At 32.8% G+C, this 23,358-nt stretch overlaps 1 protein-coding gene across 2 annotated transcripts in view; it reads right to left on the reverse strand.

Annotated features, from left to right (window-relative positions):
- Positions 1 to 1,159: 1,159 nt before the first annotated feature.
- LOC106466038 (protein argonaute-4-like) overlaps positions 1,160 to 23,358 on the reverse strand; it is a 27,576-nt gene continuing 5,377 nt past the window's right edge. The window contains exons 2-6 of one of the 2 annotated variants that reach the window (XM_022394471.1): positions 19,400 to 19,446; positions 15,695 to 15,736; positions 12,357 to 12,401; positions 9,549 to 12,308; positions 1,160 to 1,838 (exon numbers count right to left, since the gene is read on the reverse strand). In XM_022394471.1, the coding sequence (XP_022250179.1) occupies positions 9,550 to 12,308; positions 12,357 to 12,401; positions 15,695 to 15,736; positions 19,400 to 19,424 (2,871 nt within the window). In that variant the 5' untranslated portion in view covers positions 19,425 to 19,446 and the 3' untranslated portion in view covers positions 1,160 to 1,838; position 9,549. Of the gene's footprint in view, positions 1,839 to 9,548; positions 12,402 to 15,694; positions 15,737 to 19,399; positions 19,447 to 23,358 lie in introns of both variants that reach the window. The other variant, XM_013926285.2, reaches the window with a different exon arrangement.

Below are 23,358 nucleotides of genomic sequence, written 5' to 3' on the forward strand. Positions count from 1 at the left end.
GTATTGTATTGAACAAAATGGTTATGCGGCTCGCACTCGTCATTATCTCAGTTATCTGGCCTGCTTTGAAAAAGTTTGGTGACCCCTGCACTAGATAAACACAACTATGTTAGCCAAGGCCATCAAACAAGATCGTACAAAAGTGACAGTTGTTTTTTAACTGTTAATTATCAATAGGAATTTTGAAATACTAACAGGCTGAAAAAAAAAAAAAAGAGTTCAATACTTTTTTTCTAAGCACTCAGTTCAAGTATTGTAGTAAATGTTGGGAGACAGCTTGCTGTGGAATCTTCCTAAGCAGCCCCCTGTTGTCTCAATATGAAATCACAGCTCTTGAAAAGTGTAGGGGACAACATTGTCAGATAACTGAGTACTTACAGCCATGGTTGATTTTATAATAATTCACATTCAATGGCAACCTAGAATCTGAGCAGTCCATGCCATCCATAAGACCTACAAACTGATACTTCATATCGTACATATGTAAATTCCTCCAATTTAATGTTTTGTTATTGTATTTATCCAGCATTTTCTTTAGATTTGTATTTTAATTAATTCAGTGTTTTTTAAACTTGTTTTGTTAATTTTCTATTTTGGTGTATAGTACTTTTCAATTATAACGTAATTTAATGTGGTGCCATCTTAATTAATATTATGTACTTTTAATTTTCACTTATAACGTGTTTAATTTTTTAATTTATCTGGATACGAGCCAGCATTATGATTTCATATTATAATTGATTTTATATCTTTTGATTACTGATTAAGTATTTTAGTTCATTGTAAAATAAATTTTGTATTTAGACAGTTTCTCGTTATATTCAGTTTAATTTTATTTTAACTTAATTTTAAATATTTTAACCTAGCTTTAATTAACTGCCAAAGAAGCCATTGCAGGTATGTAGAAGCCAACCAGTAATAATGAGACCTCAGTACGTTTGTTATATTTGAGCAAATAAGAGACTTGTACAAGTCATTTCTTTTGCCGATTTAGTTTTTGCATACCATTTTTTGAATCTACTGTTTGCAGTAGACCTTAATATTTGTTGGATATCAGTGAATTTGAATACCACCAAACACATACTTAAACGTATATGGCCAGCAGAGGTAGGCTATATTGTTTTAATTAGCGAACACTGTTGAATAACTCTTACTGTTCTGAAGTAATGGGATGACCACACTTTATAATCTTATAATGTATTTTCATTAAACAATTATTAAAACCCAAAGAATGAACCTCCATCACAAACAAGTTAAAAAGCAATTATATAATGCTAAGAGTTTAACGGTTCTAAAAATTTGCACAATTAAAGTTTCTGCAACTGAATATTTCCTAATTTGCATGTTTAATTCAAATACATATTTAAACAACAATATTAATCCTGTAAGTTCACATGTAAAATCAACTTTATTATTTCTAACAATGCATTTAAATAAGGAAAATATTATTAAAAAATCACAAGAAAGCTTATGAAAGGGTAAAGGCAAAGAAAATACCCTTTAATCTAGTGTAACAGAAACTTTTTATAATCTAAACATCAGTAGTACTAAACATTTCTTAAAAATTACTCAATAAAATGCATCTACACACATACATATAACACTAGAACATACAGGATTCACGATGAGAGATGCCATTTATATGTTTTGTATTATATTATTATGACTAAGATATTAGAATCAAAGATATATACTGAATAACCATCAATGATATTTGCTTAAACAAATAATTCTCATTAAGCATAGCATTTAGGGGTATTTCCAAAGGAGCCAATGAAGTTTGATTTTGCACCCACAGTCTCAGCTGTAAGCTTCTGCTTTCTGAATGAACTCTGAGCCTAAATGCAAAGAACAGTAAAACATTAAACAGAGAAATCAATCTTATTAAATTGACAAAAAAGTCACTTGTACCTTTAACTTCCTGAATAATACACAATTAAAACACTTGTTTGCAGACAGCATACATATTCATTACAGCATACACTTTTTAGATAAAATTTAGAACATTCTATTAATTGATGGTTATACATTGGTTTCTATTTTAAACATTCCATAAAATTTCTCATGGTTAAACATCCAAAGCTATAGTTTTAAATAACATATTAAAGTTTAATTGCTTGTAGTGCATTTTGTTACTAAAAATTTTGACAAGAAAAATTCATCACAGACAAGGACCAAGAATGTTTCATTCTGCATTATCAAGATTAAATAAGGAATGTATTAAAAATTTAATTTTGGAATTCAAAAACATACCTATTTTATGAATAATTCTGAGAACTGAATAATAACTAAACTTGATAATATCCTTGGCTTTACAGGGCAAATATGACACCACTTGTTTTCTTATCTGTTCTTTCAAAGTTAAAAAACCAGGTACACAAGAGCTGGTTATATGCAATACAATTAATCTGCTATTAGTCTTTATGAATACAAATGTATTTATGTATACACACACATGAAATGGTTTGGTTTGTTCTGAATTTTCCGCAAAGCTACATGAGGACTATCTGCTCTAGCCATCCCTAATTTAGTAGTGATAGACTAGAGGGAAGGCAGTTAGTCAACACCTCCCACTGCCAACTCTTGAGCTAGTCTTTTACCAATGATTAGTAGGACTGACCAGAGATTTGAGTAAAGTGCCCTAACCACCTGTCCATGCCAGACCCACATGAAATGGTTTTACATCAAACCTAACAAAACCATTCAGGTGAAATGAAAGGGGGTGGGACAATCATACCATATAATTGATAGCACAGTAATGACATAAAACTGTAGCAAACTACTTTAACTCCAAACAAGCGTGAAAACAGACAAGTTCACTCTTGGAACATTTGTCAAGAATGTTATAAAATGTATAAAAAACTTGCTATTTTATAGCTATCTTAAGTAATACCACATTTTGGGAATATTCTTTTTTTAATATTCAACTATATATAGCATTCATGCTTATTTTTTAGTTGGACTGCTTACATGGCCTTTTTGGATGTGGATAATTGAATGGTAGTTACAGCATTAAGCAAGATTGGTCTAAAAACATTATTTTCTGAGTCCTTTTATTTATTTATTATTTTTTAGCAGGTTTAATTTATAATTGTTGCTGAATTATTTCTACTTCGTTTTTTTGTATCTTCTGCTTTTCAGGAAGAAGGTTCACATGCAATCTTATGTTTTTATTGTTTTTTTTAAGATAATGTTATATGCTTTACAAAAACTTTTGACATGGTATTGATTTTTCTGTATTGACTACCGAAAAACTATATTACTGGATAAATTATTGAACATATAATTGCACCATACTAAGAATTTGTTTTTACCTATAAAAAAATTACCAAATAAACTACCTGATACCTTGCAAAATGCACACAAAACCCTAGCATAGTGTGATTAAATGTGGTACTTACAGTATTTCGAACGTTTTGTTTTCATAACTCACATGTAATTAGGGGTCCTGTAACCAACAAATCCATACAACCACAAGCAATTTGTATATAAACAGTTTTGAAAAAAAGACCAATAATTCTAGAGTTAACCATTTCATGCATTAATAATAATTGACTATATGGCTATGTGTATTTCAGACAGTACTCTTCTTTTTTTGTTTTGGAGGTGGAAATGCAGTTCACCTTGCTATATGTATAAAACTGATTAACAACTTACACAGTACATTTATCCTGAAGATACAAATGTCAGAACCAAAGTTGGTGATTACTACATTCATTGTGTGGTTGACATTAACAAGACACAGTTGGACAAGTGCCAAACCAAAAACATCTGGTCTATGATTATTCACCAGTATCAAGCATTAACTGGTAAGTGTGGTGCTTTTATTTGGCATGTCTAATAAACAGCAAGATCAACCAGTGTCTTCATAGCTCTTGTTTCAACCAAGATCTCTATCTCTTGTTCATGTACCTTTATGGGAAAATATCAGGCTTCACCTAGTCTTGAGAGAGTGAGACTGGCCACAAACCTTTTGCCACAAGTGGCCAGCTGCACTTTCCAAGTTGATAGCCAGACATGACTTAGGTTTCCTTGTGAAAGCTGAAACAGTAGCAGCTACAGCTTGCTGCTAATTCTCTTGTATCTGTTGTACAGTTGATTTAAACTGGTAGTATTGCATATATTACTTACGGTAATGTATGGGCATTTCACTTTGAAATTACCCTGCTGTTCTCATGCAAAACATGTGCTCTGGTACTCCTTTTTGGATAGACATCTGGGTGTAGGCATCATAAACATCAGCACTACACATGCACTTGAAATCACTGGGGTTATTTCACAGTGCCAGAATGTGTTAGCTGCTAGTCTGCCTTCAGCAAAACTCAAGCTTGGCATGTCAAGGCACAGCCACTGCAGTCAACATTATGAGATTTTTCATCTCTTGCAACTCCTTTGATTTGACTTCAAACCTTTTCAACAAAGAGACTGCCTCCTTTAGAGTGGTACTATTTCTCAACTCCAGAGATGCCTCATTGTCTCACTAGGCAGCCTGTGAATGAGTAGTTATCTACAAGAATAAACTCAAGAGATACCTCGTTGTCTCACTAGGCAGCCTGTGTATGAGTAGTTATCTACAAGAATAAACTTAAGAGATACATTGTTGTCTTACTAGGCAGCCTGTGGATGAGTAGTTATCTACAAGAATAAACTTAAGAGATACATTGTTGTCTTACTAGGCAGTCTGTGGATGAGTAGTTATCTACAAGAATAAACTCAAGAGATACCTCATTGTTTCACTAGACAGCCTGTGGATGAGTACTTATCTACAAGAATAAACTCATAATCTGCCAAATCCATTATAGGGTATGCCTTCCCAAGTCACTGCAGATCATCCACAGGAACGACCAAGTTCTCTGATAGATCCCTCTTTCAAACATTGAACTCAGCCCAATTGACAGCCCTGTTCTGTAGCTAGTTAAGACATTGGTGCAACTTAACTACTACTATACAGTAGTACAGAGGATTGGACCATCCAAACACAGGGGCAGAAACCATATCACCTGTTCCTTAGTCCAACCATTTAAGGCAGCCTCCTGCCTTAAATGCTTTCAAGAAATGGTCTAGATCCTCTTTTGTCAGAGTGTGATTTGTTTAGCCTCCATCTCAGCTACTGGTGGTTTTGGCATATTTCTTCAAACCATGAACTCTTGATGAACACCAAGATGAGATGTCCTTAACATTGGGGGTATAGTGGAGCAGCCAGTACAAAGACCCTTACATTCAGAATAGTGAGTTAGTAGAGGTAGCTTATCTTTCAGTTCTGAATTACCCCAGACTTTTCTATAACCCTGGTAGCATACTTCACCAGTTAGTGTAATACTCAGACTGATGAACCTAGTCCATCTTTAGTCTCTCTTGTCTAGTAATAGGTGGGATCAATCAGAATGGAGGTTGAAGTACTACAGATAGCAAATGTCCTACAGACACTGCTGCATTTAGTCTCAGACGTGCTAGACCACACATGATGATCTTTAGTTGTCTGTGCCTTCTGTTCATTGAGGTTTAATTTCAGGGGGAGAACATGATCAGCTGTTCTGAGTGCACCTGATTCTAGCAATTCTCCTTTGTGAATCCGTGACCAAAGCAAGAAAAACATTACAAATCTTTTTAACATCAACAAACGTCCATCATCTAGAAGAGGGCTTCTCCTAACTCTCTGATAGCCTTTTCTCCACAGCACCAAATTCTTCTTTCTGGTCATCAAGTGTTAAGCTTCAGCTCAATAATGAAAGGTTCAAAGGAGCACAGGTAAATATAACTGTCAAGAAAAAAAAACAGACAACTCTACAATAACAAGCTCTGAGGTAACAACAAAAAACGTTTTCTTTCATACCTACTTTGTGGTATTCTAAGATTCAGATTTCCCTTTGAGAAACTGGTTAGGAACTACAGGCTTCATCCCCATCATTTTATGATCCCACATTGTGGTGAGAACAATTACTAGTGAAACTCAGCTTTTAAAAGAGTTAAAGGCACATTTTCATTTGGATATGAAATATACATGGCAAGATAAGTTCTGCACTGTAATGGAATATGTTTTGGGAAGGAAAAGTATTTAACAGATATATTTAAAGGTACTACCTAAAAATTCAATTTTTGTATATGTAGTCTGACTTTTTTAAACTCTCTGTAAAATGTTTGTAGATTGACCAAACAAACAAAATTACAGAATAAATAATGATCAAAAACTATTTTGCTAATAATGTGCTACATTCCAGAAATACACAGATTTAAGATGATTTCATAAAATGTACTGTGAATTGATTTTTACACAACTATGTTACACAGAGACCAAATAGTTATGCTACAGGGAATAACTTTATAAATGCTACAAACATTTGAATATAAAACTTGGGTAAAAATAATAACTAACTAGCAAATATTTTAAAATAGATATTTTTGTAATATTTACTTAGTGTAATTTGCAAAGAAAAATTTAAAATATATTTAAACCTTAATTTCTGCACATCTCTGAGATATCATGCTTGTATACAATGCACTTGATGATTTTTTGTAGAATTTTTCTGCCCATCCCAAAGTATAGCTTTATATTTGCTAAGAATACATTATCCTTTGAGAACAATAGAATCTAGTGAGAAGTTTAGAAAATATACAAACAAGCCAAAGGTATTAAATTTTTTTTTGTAATTTCCTTAGATGTTTTTATTGTTCATGAAATAGTTTCCTGTTTAATTATATTTACTTGAAAGGTATAGAAATTTTCTTGTATGATAAGATGTCAGATAAGCTTATTTAGGTTTAGTGATTACAGTGTGTGATGGCAAAATATTCCAATGACTCAAATTACTTTTTATTGAATATTATTATTGAGTTTATCCTGTTCAGACAATCACATAATGAAAGAACTTATTATCTATTGAAAAGAATCTACATTAACATACACTTAATTGATCTGGATCAAGAATATTTTTAGAAAATATATTGTTACCTAGTCTGACCTGATGCCTATGAATTTGTTTTAGGCCTATAAAACAAACACATTTATACATATGTATGTATGTTAGGGTCATCAGTGACACCCCTCTGATTCACAAAGAGCAAAACTTTATTTTGGTTATGAGTTATATTTATCAAACACCTTAGCTCTCTGTATACAGGCTTGATACATTTGGCTAACCTTGTAACCATGAAACTATACATAACTAAATGTACTAAGTACCATAAAATTCAGCAAGGTTTCAGTAAACATTAAAAACTCTGTTGTACATCACAAAACCAGTTTCTAATAAAAAAAAACTTACTAAAGATTTGTCTGTGAACTTACAAAGCTTTTTATGAGTTAGAGTGAAACATAATTTTCATGCTACGAATAAAAATACTTTTTCACCTTATAGTATTCATACTTGATTTGCTTAACTTTTAGAAATTCTTAATTGAATATCTGAATTTTTTAAGCAAAACTTAATATTCTAATTATTACTTTCTCTATCATAAACACTAATTGTAGTTAATTAAAATACAGTGAAAATAAAAGTTGAAAAATATGAAATAAAATGAATGATTACCTGCACTGGTTGATGAATTTTTCTCAACCAATAACCTTTTAACATTAGCTTCCTTATAAATTTATGGTTTATTGCTTGTATTTTTGACCACAGGAGTATTTTTCCTTCTTCAAAAGCAATAAATCATAGCAGGAGCCATTAGCTGTTTCCAGTAGAGCTTATATAAGAAGCACATGATCTATTAACTGAGTATTGTTGTATTTTATAAAATTTTGTTAAGCTGAGAAATTTATAATTTTTACAGTTTTGTTACTTTTGTTAAAAATATACAACAAAATATGAGAAATATAGATAAAAAACAAGACATATACAGATAAAAATAATACTCATTGACACTCGAGGTGGTTTTGCACTCAAGTCACAAAAAAAAAATACACACAGCTTTCAAATATGCAACTTAAAACACAAAAATTAAAATAGATTAACCCAAAACTTTCACAATTTATCTGGCATTCCAAGTACACTATGGTAAAAATAAATTCTGTTATTGCCAGGAACATCAAACCTGATTAATACTAACCAAATAATTCCTATCAATTAATGTGTTTTGCCACAAAACCAAATAAAGCATTGTAAGATTTATGTAGAAGAGAACCAGCTCTTTTTAATGGTTATAAGCATGTCCATCAGCCATGTAAGGTTGATTAGCAAACAAACTCAAAAATAAGATATTTACATTTTATTTTTGCTTATAAGTACATATAGTTTATGTTTTTAATTCACTAGAAACTGCAAATGACATATTACTGATGTTGTAAATTTTTGAAACTGAGAATTCAGAGCCCAGACATGTCACATGATACAGAAAAATGAAGACCGAGATTTTTTTTAATATTGCTTTTTGAAATTTTTGGTTTGAACAGTAAAAACCTATTGATGAAATTATACCTTTCTGCACTTAAAAAGTTGTACCTCAGACACATCATGTGACAGAAAAATTAAGAATGAGCATTTTTAAAACATTTCTTTTTTAAATTAAGCAGTTAAAACTTTGGTAATATATCTACTTCAATTATAAACATTTTATTCATATACAATGCTAATAAAATTACTTAAATAAATTTTGAATGTACCACTATAAAAGGCCATATTTGAAAGCCCAGATCTTAATAATCAAGCTTTTAACATGCAATGAAGTAAAACTTTTGAGAGAATTTTTAGGTAGTATTACAGTAGGTGGTGAAATCTGAAATTGATTTTGCTGATCTTTGGTGAACTTGCCATGCCATATAAAAGTCCAGAATAAAATACAAAGCAGTGCTTTCAAATAACTTCTAGCTTCAATTTGCTTTGTCTAAGATTTTTCTTTTAATAACAGCATTTGATGAAAATATATTAGTTGACATTTTACTGTAATACAGTAAGGCATGTTCATCTGAAAGCACTGGGGTTTTCATCACATTTCTTTGATTGTGATTTATTGCAATTTAAAATAATTTTGAAACTATCGCTGAAATACTTATGTTTTGTAATTTCAATACTTCAAGTTCTATAAAGAAAAAAAGAGGACTTGAATTAATGGATGCAACATAAATTATCATCATACAATCCTAATGATACTTTAGATTTTATTTAAAAATAAAGGACTAAAATATTTAAAATTGACAGAACAGTGTATCTGGTAATTTGAACTGGAACAGGTTAATGGCAATTCCTAAATTTTGTACAAACTAAATGTACCTGTAAAAATAAAACAAAAATGTATATTTGGGCACATTTATGGGATGGTGGGACAACAAAAAAACTATGGCAGCTAATTTATTACATTTCTGGATCATATTGTAAGGAAATAATTTTCAGCCACACTCAGCTCCCATCTTAAGTATCTAGCCAGTAAGAAAAAATGTCTCAACTCCGTAAGTATATGCTATATGCACAGTGAAAATGTGGATGATACTTTAATAAAATAATTCAGAACCATATTCAAATCATATCTTAAAAGCATATGACTGATAACAAAATTATATCTAAGCTCCAGAAAAATATTTTATATCCACTTGCAACACAGCACAGGTTACATACCTTATACAAAATACATTTTATCCTTTATAAGTTTCAGGTCTTCAATTAAAGAAGAGTTCATCTGCAATACATCATTAGGTTCTGGAGAACAGCTTGAAATATCATCATGTGATTCCCTGCTGGTAATATACAGACGAGCACGGTAAGCAGCTAGATGGGCATACATTACAGGTGCTGGGATGGAGATGCTTCGTGTGCACCGTACATAGGTATGACATAAATAGTATGTTAGTTTCTGTAGTTCATCAGCTGAAAAGTTATTATCATCCCACAACACCTTGTAGTGGGCAGGACGGCTAGTTCCTTGAATTCCTAGATGACTACACAGAAAAAAATCAAACTCTAATGGGTGTGTCACATCAGTGTCTACTGTAGTACCTGGAGGAATATTTTTACATTTACCAACCCCATCTTTTTGAAAGTTCTGTGGTGCAAATCTTGTATGGTGTCTTTTTTGGACAGTTATAAAGGTAATTAAAGGCTGATAATCAGCTCCTAATTCTGTGCATGCTTCTCTAATTTGACGTAGCTCTATATCTCGGACTTGAGAAAATTGTCCTTCACTTACTCCATCTCTATAGAAAATAATTTTCTCAGGCTTTTTTCCCTTGGTGTTTCTATAGAAAGCTTTCAGTAGTTCTTTACACATATCTTTGATATTCTGTATAATTTCAACTACTCTCTTCCTTTCATCTTTTGCAAACTGAACTCTTACTGAACCAGCATATTTTGATGGATGTGAATCAAGACTTCCAACTGCTGCAGCCACTGAAGTTTCTGGTTTGTCCCCTGGGGCTGGATGAGTAACATCTGCCCCAATAAAAATAACTGGCTTAGAGAAAATTTTTGGTTTATCAATTTTAACAATAGAACTATTTATTCCCCCCATCTTTGCATTTATTTTCTGTAAAAGGTTAGTGATTGATTGTGGATTACATTTCTTCATAACGGTAGTATCTAACACACACTGAGTAATTAACCCAACTTGAGTATCTCCAACATTTTTTATTTCTGGATAACAAGAATCTGTACTAGAAAGAACAACTACAGCTAATTGCACATTGGGATATATGCTCTTTAGGTTTTTAAATATTCCACTTATGGTACCATCTCCAAGTTGGACATTCTTAATTACAGATGGCGCATTAGATAATCCCATTCCAAGGTTCTGTCCTTGACTACTCAACATTTGAATAAACGTGTCAAGATAAGTTTGTTTACAGAAATTAGGGTTAGAAAAACTCAATAATGCCCATTCATTAATCTGAGCCCCTTGAAAGAACTGCATGTTCCTCAAATCCCAAGTTCCATTCCTTGGTGGAACTTTCTTTTCATCTTTGTATTGAACAGTTGGAGCATCTAAGACCCTTCCATGAAGTTTTAAAGGATTCATATCAACTCTGATTCCAAATTCTTTGTTGTATTCTTCATTAAGCATACTTGTTTGTTTTACTCGTGCCTGAATTGCTCTGAATCTTTCTTCTGGTCCTCTGGTCATGGTTTTAACCATATCCGAAGTTTGTCTCTCATTTAGTTTTCTCTTGTTGTGTTGACCCTCTACAATTTTACACACTTCGAAGGGCAAATACACATTTTTAGTCCCAATCCCAACATCCACACATGGGAGATTAGAATACTGCAATGGTTCATAGTTCTGTTTGAAGTACTCTGCTACTGTTATCTCACTTTTGTCATCTAATTTAAAAAAAAGCCTTTTGGCAGCTTGTCTGGTCAAACTTTTTATCCTGTACTTTCTAGGATATGAAAGATGAGTCACTTGAATTTCAAGCAAATTCAGATCTTTATTCAACCTTTTGATATCCAAATCCTTAAGTTCTTTTACACTTTTAATATCAACAATCTTCAACTTTTCACATATGAAATCTAATAAGTTTTGAGCTTTGAAGAAAGTTGTTCCTGTCATGTCAATATTAAGAATGGGTTTCCACTGCCCAATACGCAAACTCTGATGGTAACCATACCAAATTTCTAGTCCTCCACTCAGAGGGTGAATATTCCGTACATCTGGTTTTGCAAAAAATGACCTGCCAATTGGCACAAGCCTTAAAGCAGGACCATGTCGAAGAATTATGTCCAAAACTAAGATAATTTCTTGGTCTATGGATGATACTTTTCCTTTATAAATAGCATGAATAGGATTCAGATTTACAACTTTTGCCAGCTTCATTGCTACTTCAAACCTTGTTTGTCTTCTCTCTTCTTCCAAGAGAACAACTAATGTTCGACCATTTTCTGGTATATTCAAACGTTTTTTTGTCACCATGTACTTTCTTCCATCATATGCTGGTAAACAGTTACCTAGATCACTGTTTCGATACGTATTTATCATTGACTCAAAAATTCTCCTGTTTAATTTTGTGTTTAGACATCTGTATTTTTTAGGTTCTGAAGATGGCGTAGGTGGTTCTTTCTTTCCATTACGTTTAGAGGGTACATATTCTTTGCTCACTTCAATGTCATACAGGTACACATATCCATCTGGAAGAATAATAGAAAAATGGTTTGCGACTAAAGCAATCTTTCTGCCATTAATTCCATAGCCAGGTCGGCGAGGAAACTCATGAGCAAAGGAAGTTACTGGCCTTTGAATGGACATCTTTTGAAATTCAGAAGCAAGCATTTCTTGTTTGACGACAGCTGTTTCCTCTAAGGGATGTTTCTCTGCTAGAACTGTTGTTTCTGTTGGAGTACTACTTATTAGAGAAGTAACTGCTTCAACTGTCTGTGCTGGTTCAATCCCTGAAGCTGAAAGTGCTGCTGCTTCAACTGTCTGTGCTGGTTCAATCCCTGAAGCTGAAAGTGCTGCTGTCTCAACCTGTTCTGTTTGTCTTGCTGTAAAACACAAGTAATAATAGCTTAGTTACCAATACTAAACAAAAAATATGTACACACAACAGATAACTGAATATAAAAAGTTACCACATCAATTATCAAGAAAGAAGACAAGCTTTGCATTAACCTTGAAAAAAAGTATTTTTAATTTTAACATGAAAATTACTTCATACTCGGAGCAGTCAACAGTTGGACTCCATATATTCTTGGAAAAACTTTTTGTGAAAATACATATTTAAACATTTTTTTGTCTACAAAAGACTTAAAGCTTACTAAAAGTTTGCAAAATTTCATGAAGATACATAGAATATATTAGAAGTTATAGTATGGAAACTATAAAGGTCAATTTGAGGTCACAAACTTGGCTGATTTGGCCAAGCCCATAGTGAGAGAGTTAAGCCAAAGTTTAGGAGTCAACCAGGCAAGCCTACACAGCTGGCTACCTCTATAATGTAGAACCCAATTTTCACTTTGAAATTAGGCAAAAAAAGAAGCACCGGATGTGGGGAAGAAGGGTGGGAAGTGTAAGAGGAGATGAGTACCTATTGGAAATATTAACCTCCTATACAATATCTTACCTCCACTCATGTAATAGCTAGAATTCTACACTGACTTGGTAGAGGGATTGGTCCAAATTTTACCTAGATGAGCACCTTTCAGAAAACACCTGAAGAATGCCCATTGAGTGTGAATTCTCTTGGGAGACCTCATCACATATGAACCAGTTACACTTATTGCCTTTAATGAAGGAATGTGTCACTAAATGGGCAGAAAAGAGGCACAAAACCAATGGAACTGAGAATGGATCATTCTGTCCGAAGTAGGAGAAGGGTCCTCAACCATCTTTATTCCAACTGTAATTGAGAGGTCAACTCCAGTTCAAAACCAGCAGCATGGAAATGGGATCAACAGGCCCATGGTAGGAGGAGGGTCCTATACAATTCACCTCAGACTCAAGAATCAGAAGGGAAGAAGGACTTCCTTTCTGAGAACCCAAATCACCATGTGTGCATATTCAACATGACCAACACCTGTACCCCTCTGGGAACCAACATCAAGACAACAGTAGGAAGATGGAAATGCAATGTGTAAGGTCAACTCCAGTTCAAAACCATGTGGCATTGTGAATATATTGTTTGTCCCAGCCAACTCACCTCTGAGGACTTATGTAGACTGGTCTGGCTCCAGCTAACACTAGTCGCCCAGGAACCAATATCCAGGCAGTGGTAGAAAGGAAGGTTCCCAGCTAGAGGGGTTAACTGCATTTGACAGAAAAATCCAGTCCAAAATCATATGCCATCTGTAATAATACATCAAAGCCATGGTAGGAGGAAGGTCGCACCATCTACACTGGCAGAATATCACCACCGTACTCTCATCTGAGTGGGATTAAGCACACTTAAGAGGAAGCTTCCATGGTCCACCATCCCAACGGTTAAGAGCTGGTAAGCAGTAAGGACTCTCGTACTCCACTGGATGGAGTAGGAGAAATAGCACATTGGAGAGTCTGGAGGAACTCAGCACTGAAGAAAGTGCAAAGCAGACCATTCCTGATTTATGTAATCGACGGGGTGGCAGGGACAAACCACGATTCCTTTCTGTTTTACTCAAGCTAGTCTTTGATTGTATGGTTCGGTATGCATATTTATTATGCAAAACACCATGAGAAAGAACCTACTAATGGTCTTGCAGAACACCATATTGGCTGTACAGTGTGGATTTAAGAATAAGTATACCTGGACAGGCATCATTCATCACAGAGTGGGATCCAATATCAAAGAGGAGTGTGACCCTGTAAGAAAAAAGAAAGAAATTAATAAATGCACCAGCTCACAGTTGAACTGATGTTGTGTAGAATGGCTACAGGCATAATGCGATATCCAGAAGTGGATGAAACAGCCACCCAACAGGTTTAATGAGAGATGAATGTATTAGGTGTGTTCCACCTGCCAGCCTGGATGATTTCCCCCAAATAACTATATATATATGGGTACCCAGGGAAAGGTAACATGTTTAATGAGATGTGATGACAAAGGCCTGATAATTTGGCAAATCCAACATGTGGGGTTAGTGAAAAAAACATCATTTAGAGAGTAGGGATTCCAAAGGATAAATAAATGGGAACCATGGAAGGTAACTGTGTGGGCAATACAACATCTGAAAACATGCATAAGACATACAATTACTTGGATTCAAACAGTATTAGAGCCAAACCTGATTCTAGCTTACATGACACTAACTGCAGGAGTCTAGTACAGGAAAACATGTCCTGAAGATATGAAGAAAATTATTCTGAGCCCAAGGGGGTCGAGGCATGATGATTCACCCCCCTGAATACAATTACACCAGAAATTGGGTCAGCATGGACCCCAACATCTGCTGGTGAAAAGAAAACTATATATAATGAGGAAGGGGCCTAAATGAGAAGGGATACCAATAAAAGGTAACATACCTGTGTCTTCACATCTAAGAAGGCTAATGATGCCCTGGGGGCATCCACAAGAAGAAATTTGGAATTGTAGGCCCAAGGATCCTTATGTGGAAAAAAACCTACCCAAATTGTTTTAATCTTGCTCAGATTCTCCAGACAAATCAGGTTTGGGCTAGGAAGAAACAACCAGCTGCATGACATACCCACAACTCCCATAGAAAAACCATGAACTCCACAGCCAAAGTGCAAGGCCTGTAGCCTAATATACAGCAGGTTACAATGTTGTAATATTCATCACAACTGAAGTAGTGGTAGCGAAATAAAATTAAGAAATAACATTCAAAATTAATAAACTACAGTGAGATTATCACTGTATAAATAAAGTTGTTTAAGAAACTGTTGATTAATAGACAGTGCAAAAAATGTAAATTGAAGTAAACGCATGAGCAAAAATTAACACATCCTAACACTACTGTGCCAAATCAAGAAGTGAAGATTGAATTCTACAGTGCAGAAGGAGCCAACTGAGACAGGAGTATGTGTCATGTTCCTATTGGTGGAGGATTGTCACATGCATTTTTGCATGCTACAACACAGCTTAACCATGTAGAAACATGGGGTAGGTGGGAGTTTCAAGGCTAGTGGAGAGTGAAAATAAACTGTAAATATAGAGGGTAGCACTGAATGAGAAAAGCTATTATGTGATTGGAGGTAAGATATATCAGAAGTGATTTTCTTCAAATCTTAAATGTTTATACATTAACTCTCCACATTAACTATACACATCTGCAACATTACTGTTTTGTAAACATTTATTATATTTATATAAATAACTTATTTTCTATTAATAAAAGTAACTTACGTTTCCTCTCTGCATGTGTTTCAGCACCTCTGAAGCCCCGACCTAATAGAACAAATGAGTTATCATTCAAGGAAACAGTACAATGGGCAATCCGTATAAATCAGAGAAAATTATTAAATACGTTAAGAAATTAATAACACATCTTTTAGTTTATGGATATGATACACTAAACAATAATTTCCCATTCAAACTATAAAAAATGTATCATTATCCTACTGATGCTCCTATCCTCTAGACAAAATTGTTATACAATCTAAGAGGTTATAAGTGTAAGCTGTATGTCATTATAATTATTTTTTGATTCAAGGAATATGATAATGTTCATACAGATTACATCAGAGATCAATCATTTTCTATCTATATAAAATGTACAAAGTTTGATTTATAGGAAGGTTGGCATTTTACACAGATCCAAAGAAACCAAAGACTGTCTTTAAGTAAGATACATTTGCAAAACCTCTGTGTTACCATGCAAAGTTTCCATCAGGAGATTGTGGTCAGTGAAGTCACTGGCCATTTTGGGATTATCTTCAGTGAAAATGTCAATTACTCAGTCAGGGTTGGCACAGATCACGAAAATCCTGGAAAATCTATGGTTTTTAACATAAGGTACTGGGAAAGTCCTTGAATGTCTAATTCAATCACTTCCACATCCATTGAATTTACTGATCACAAGCCATACCACCATATTTATCTCTAGTAAATGTGACTAAAATGAGAAGTACCATGATTTGATGACAGAGACTAGAAACAAATTCTGAAATATCTTTGTTTGTAAGGGAATGCTATAGTTAGCACAAAATAAGCTAGACTCATAAAGATGTTGATAGGATAGGGGGTTCCTCGGTGAGACTGATACATGTATTGATATCTCAAGAAATCAAGGAGTTAGAAAATGCAAATATTAAATTATTGCTTGTAATTATGTGTAGTTTGTGTTTTTTATTGGTTGGAAACTACAGCAGTCTATTTTTAAAGTTAGAAAATTCTCGAGTGGAGAACTCAAATGCATCATATGACACAGAAAATTAAGGTTGAGAATTTTTTTTGGTAGTATAATAAGTGAATTATAAACTACATTTTCATGAAAAGTGTACATGTGACACATGGAAAAGGTCCTCTTCTACATTCATATGGTTAAAATGATATTAATAAACAGAATGACAGTGATAAAACTTCCATGTTTTCAGGTATATGCTGATGACAGAAATCACAAGAAAATATTCAGCAGAGATTTGTAGCTCTCACAGCTTTTCAGAAACATTAAGACACTGATTAAGGGGCTTTGATTGCATTTTTTTGTGAATGGTTGTTGGATATTTCACAAAATGCATTTTAAGAAAGGAGACATTTTCTTTGTAACTATATTTTTTTAAAATAATATCTTCAATTCAGAAGATTAAAAATATAATATTAATGTTGAATACAGTATATATATATCTTATAATACAGTGCATTAACTAATAGAAAAACATAATATTTAAATTACTCAACATTTATATTATAGGTTATGAGTTGCAACTCTTCATGGAACGTCATGTTGCTCAAGAGCTTATCTACTTTATTGAATACTTGCAAATATTACTGCTAGCCCATAAATATTCACCCTGGTATGAAGACATGTAATAATTGATTTTCTATTTCATATTGAATATATCTTTCATATGGTGAATTCAATTGTGTGAAGTGCAATTTTATATTTTAAAAGTTCGTTACCTTTAACTAACATCAAAGCTTCAAATATCATCATATTTGGATTTTATTTTTTTTGCTCTGAATCCATTTTGAATATTAAACAAGAAATTAAAGTCACTACTAGGATAAAGTTTGTCTGCAAATATTTGATAAACAGTTATGTGCTTCATATTCACAGTCTGATACAAATTAATATATCGTACAGTTTAAGTTAAAAAACATATCATTCAGGTAGAAAACATTTCTGGCAGAGGATACTGTAGACCCCCTAGGATGCTAGGCATAAAAGGTAACTAGCATTGGACTCAAAATATTTCAGTTTTTTTCTTTTGTCAGTTGACATCCATGGTTATATGATAAGATTAGTTTAATTTTAACAGCTTGATTATTGTAATTAGTAATATTTAAGTTTGTGATGATTATTTGGTTTTATATATAAATTTGTTGTATTAAGTGATGTTTGCTTTACAACACTGTAATTGCAATATTCTTTTGTTCATTAGACAGATAATGTTAATTTTTCTTTGATATAATGATGTGCCTCACTACTTATCAAACATGGCTGTGTACTTGCATGATTAACCTAATGACCCCTTTTTCTGAAGGACAGTCTCCATGGCCTGCAAACATACTGTCAGTTGTGAGAAATATCAACTTATGCAACAGTGTTATTCCAAACATGTATTCATTGTATTAATGATCAATGGTGCACCAGTGCACATTGCTAGGCCTGTGAACAAGCTACTTACAGGATTGTTTGGAGAGAAGCTTCTCACTAAATGAGATTTCAAGCATGATTAGCCAAATACCAGACCTCAATCCTGTGCACATTTGGTTATGAAGTCACCTGTACAGCAATAGATATTTTGTGACCAAACATTACTGTTAATGATAAAGATAGGATATGGTACACAGTTGCCACTGTTAAAAAAATTACAATCTTTGTCAGTATGCAATGTTATTCCATAACTGGACTGCACTATGGCCTAAAAGGAGAACATAATTGAAGATTTGCTGTACTGTTGTGTCATCTGTGGTAAAATATTTGTTTATTCAAATGTAAGAGCAGTAATACCATGTGATATTCATCTCAACCTTAAATTTATAAGCTATATGTGACTTTATAGCCATTATGCTTACACAATACAAGCTAGCCCAGAACCCAATCACAAATAAATCTGGGTAGGTTCAATAATGAAAAGTTCATATCAATTAGAATCTTGCATCAGCTCGATGCATCAAAACACTATTTTTAAATACAAAGAGTACAAGATTACTGAAACATACTTCTACAAACATTTACAAATCTTCCTTTTTAACTTTCAAATTATTGACTTGGTACCATTCACTACTGACAGGGTCCTCATACTGTATCATATTGAGTACTTTTGTTTTTGTCTGTTACAAACTTGTTTCAAATAAAATGTAGAAATCTTTGCATATACATTCCTAACATCTATGTATATCATTTCGATAATTTTCGTAGAATCATATATGTGAGATTCTTAAATTCTTATCATGCTGAGATGGTCACATCCTAAACATGCAATGAAAGCTCTTTTTCCATTATTTTCATTTGTATAAACTATTATGGCTTCCAGTTCAGTTAAGACTTGCATACAGAGCAGAACAAAGTGATAAAAGTTTAGGTTGTTAGTCAAAAAGATATTTGTGATTAAATTTACCACCGTTGTGGTCTCAATTTTTCTTATGGCTAAGAAAAGCTTGTTTATCATTGTATACCTTTCTTGATATATGATAAGAGCTGGAAAATAAGGGGAATTTGCTAATCGATTAATCTTCAGACTTGAACAGCTGAAGTCAATAAAAATAATAAGCAGAAAACTAATTTTGATTATTTGACTATTTTTGTGACATTCATAAGATTAATCTTTCAGATCTAATTATGATGTTGCTGTATGACATGAAACGTTTTACATGGAACAAGATAAAGTTGGCTTAGTTACATACTTATGCACTCCATTAATATCAGACATTATTTACACTTACCTCTTCCTCTTCTTTTTGGTGGCATGGTAAGACTTTAGTCAGTATTTCTGGGAAGAAGAAAAAATATGCATTAAAATTAGCATTAATAAAATTTGTTATGGTTAGATAAATCTGTATAAAACTAATTACTTTGGAATCTTCCAATCTTTATACAGCATTAATGTGCCATTCTACATGTAATAGTGACCAAATCTAGTAGAAAAATAACACTTATAACAGAATTTACCCATATCACACAGTCTACGTAAACATAAAATCAAAGTAATGAACAAATTTTGTATTGTAGTGCTGTATCAATGTTCATCTTAGCAATTTTTAATTCATAACCACTTACTGGTTGGTTTTATTGATTATAAGACAGATGGTAACAGCACTGAATAAATAAATATCACAATTGAAGTTGCAAGCCAGATTTTGTGATATATGTTTTTGAAAATAAAAACAATTGCCAGTTTATGTCTAGCTTTTTGAAATAAAAGAAGTCTTAAAAATAACCACAAATGAAGACAGACAGGGTGAGCACTGGGTATGATCAAATACTAAGAAATTTTGAGAATATTATACAAGCAAGCACATGTAGAGAAGGTAATGTTTTACAGGGATTAAGTTGTTACTGAAATATGTATATTATGGCAATGAATAAATCATCAAATTATAAATCATGTAATATATTAGGATATTCACAGTTTTGTAACACAATTTTCATGCAAAGAGCCATCAAGGAATGCTAAGTAACATACGACATTATACTATTCTGTGTTGTTGAACTAATTTGTTTGGTTTCATTCTTTTGTTAAGAAAAGAAAGTGGTAAAGCAATTGGATATTTGTGAGTGTAATTTACAATTGCATCAGTATTTTTAATGTTCAAGAGTTAAGAAAGATGCTACAGAGATTTAAGTATTCTGGGTTTGATACACATACATGTAGAAATGGCGTAAGTAAGGACGCCTGTATTACGAAATTAGGTCTAGAACTAGGCGAAGCACAGTTAGCTGGTTAGTTAGTATTGCGAGTCACGAGTTAAGAGTTATAAAAAATGAAGCTACAGCGAGGACACTGAGAAAAACGCTAGTCATGAGTTTGACAGTGATAAGTTACTGATGCCGAGTTAGTAGCACTGTAAAGGCTGCTTAAATGTTTATGATAGCATCTCAAATCGGTGCTTTGATGTGAGATCTGTTACTCCAGACTAGTGTAGTAGTACAAGTAAAAAGGCAACCAGAGCATTCACCATCACAGTAACCAATTGTGAGTTTTGGTTCTTGTTTTGGATTAGCCCGGGAAGTTGCCCATATTGACCAATAAAATGTTAGAACTACTTGCGAGTAGTTAGAAATACTAGTTGGAAGGTCGAAATAATATAGAGAAAATGTAGTATAAAAACTCGTGTCTGGAGCTAAAAATCAGTTCTCCAGGAAGAATCGAGGTTCTCCAAAGAGTTGGTAATAGTTCCAAGAAAACATGAATATGAAGATTTCCAACCTCTAGAAGTATACCAGTCCAACCTTGTTGTAAGTATAGAATTGCTATATCTCTCTTGTTCAATTAACGTAGTTTACTGAAGGAAGTTAATGCTTTTAATAGAGAGAAATATTCTATATGTATTGGCTAATAGTGTTAACTGAAAAGTAGAGTTGTGAGAAACTAACAGTTTAGTAAATGTGTTTACCATTTGGAAAGACCTAATAAATGTTTATGTATTTTGTATGATGTCAGTCTTGGAATCCGTTTCTTAATTCTAACTGTAAATTACCTCGAGTTAGTGACTTATGAGCTCCACTTGCCATTGCAATCCTCAACTTAATACATTTGGTATAATCGGCAGTATAGTCAAAACTCCAATGACTAGTCCTAGGGTACTGCCTGTTACAGTGGTGAATGATCACATGGATTAATGGCTTGGTGTTACAAATGAAAAAAAGAGTTGCAATATTGAACAAGTTAACAGAAACTGGAAATGAATAATTTGTTTTTTAAAACAATGGATGTATAGAATCAAAGCATGGATATCCAGTCCCAGAGATTTCCAAAAATTCAATTTTTGGCATTCAAAGCCTTTCTTTGTTCCACATCATTGATATTTCTCTTACATAAGAAGTCCTTTTAAAATTTTTAAATGTCACATGCATAATTTTATGCCTCTTAAAATTAAAAACCATTCTTTCCTGACACATTTACTAAGACCATTAAAGTAGCTTATGTATAAATGCGATTCTCAAAAGATTCAGTTCTTAATATTTTAATATCATTACTAAATTTAAAATACTGCTGCTCACAGAGTCATTTAAATGGATAAACATAAATAACTGTGGTATTTTCAACTTCATTTATCCCCCCCCCCCTCTTCCCCCATGATAAATGGGTAGCATCTGCTTAATAGGATATCCAACAGATACAAGTGGAAGAGTATGGGTATATTTCTTCCTGAATTCTAACTGGGTTCTTCACAAAGAATGAGTCTGCAAACAAAATGTACAAAACAACAATCTTTATTTAAAACACAATTAGTTTTCTGCTGTAACTAACTAAATACATTATATATAAATATATATATTGTGAGTGACCTTACCAAAGATTTTCTGAAATTCAGAGTAAGATAAAACAAGAAAAACTCACATTTTGTATACTGTGCTGAGAATTCCTTGTTAAATGTCTACTCCCATAAAACTTTCCTTAATGACACCTTCGAACAAATTCCAACAATTTGTTAATACAAGTCAAATTAATAGGTCAATAGCTCTGAAAATCTTTCTTTTCAAAAAATAAGAAATACATTGGCAATTTTCAGTCATCAAAAAATGCCTTAATGTCAGACTAGAAGATTTATTCTCACACTTCCCTTACTTTTCAGAAACACTTACTTCTTCAATATACATATATATATCTACAGCATTTAAAAAAAACAAAATATTCTTACAATTAAATGAAACAAACAACTGGTTAGTCTAAAATATCTTCCTCAGTTTTACTGATGAAAACTCTGCTAAAAAAATTATTTAGCACTTGAGACATGTTTCCTTCTTTCTTAATAAGATTTTCTATAAGGATTTATAATATCCAATTTTTTTTTCAACTGAAGCAAGAAAGATAATCCTTCAGATCAATTTTCACATTTCAAGCCAAAAAATTTTAATTCTTTTGTATTCTAAGTTCCTTAGCATTCTTCACATACAGAATGAGTTATGTTTTTATATTTCTAAATCAATTTAATAAAAAGTTTACTTGCCTATTTATTTAAAACTATCAGTGGTTTATTTGAATGGTGAAACCAAATACTTGAAAAACCAAATTTGAATATTAAATGTCACACTTAAAATGGGGTAAGTATGGAGTCTTAAAGGTTAGGGTACATGAATATAGATCTGAGAGTCCATTGTTCGCATTGCATTACCATGTGAAAATTAAAATGCTCCATGGTTTATGGTAGTTGATGAGTTATAAGGATAATTATCAAATCCCAGTAATTATTCAAGTAAGATGGTAAAGAGTAGCCAAAGAGTTGGATGTGAGTGCAGCCTTCCCTATCATCTTATTACCTCAAAATTAGGGACAGCTTACAAAGATAGCCCTTAAGTAACTTTACATGAATGTCTAATAAATCAACAAATGATTAAACTTTGGTTGCCTACATCAAAAATGTACTTTGGCAAAATTATTTCTCTGTCAATGGTAAATTTCTAATATAGCTTGCTTGATGTGATCTTCTAATTAAAATTACTTTTTATATAAATAATACACATACCTGCTAACTTGCACTGTAAGGAGAAGCAAAATGAATTCTAAACATCAAAATAATTTTTTGTCTTAAAGTTTTTCAAACAATTTTAATAATATAATTATCACAGAGATAGATCTGCATTTCTAATATTTTTTAAAACCATACACAAATGCTTTAGCCATTTATCATCCAAACTTTTCCTATCCATCTCTTTTACATAGAATTTTTTTTTTTTTATA

The sequence above is a fragment of the Limulus polyphemus genome, unplaced genomic scaffold, assembly GCF_000517525.1.
Source record: "Limulus polyphemus unplaced genomic scaffold, Limulus_polyphemus-2.1.2 Scaffold71, whole genome shotgun sequence".
NCBI lineage: Eukaryota > Metazoa > Arthropoda > Merostomata > Xiphosura > Limulidae > Limulus > Limulus polyphemus.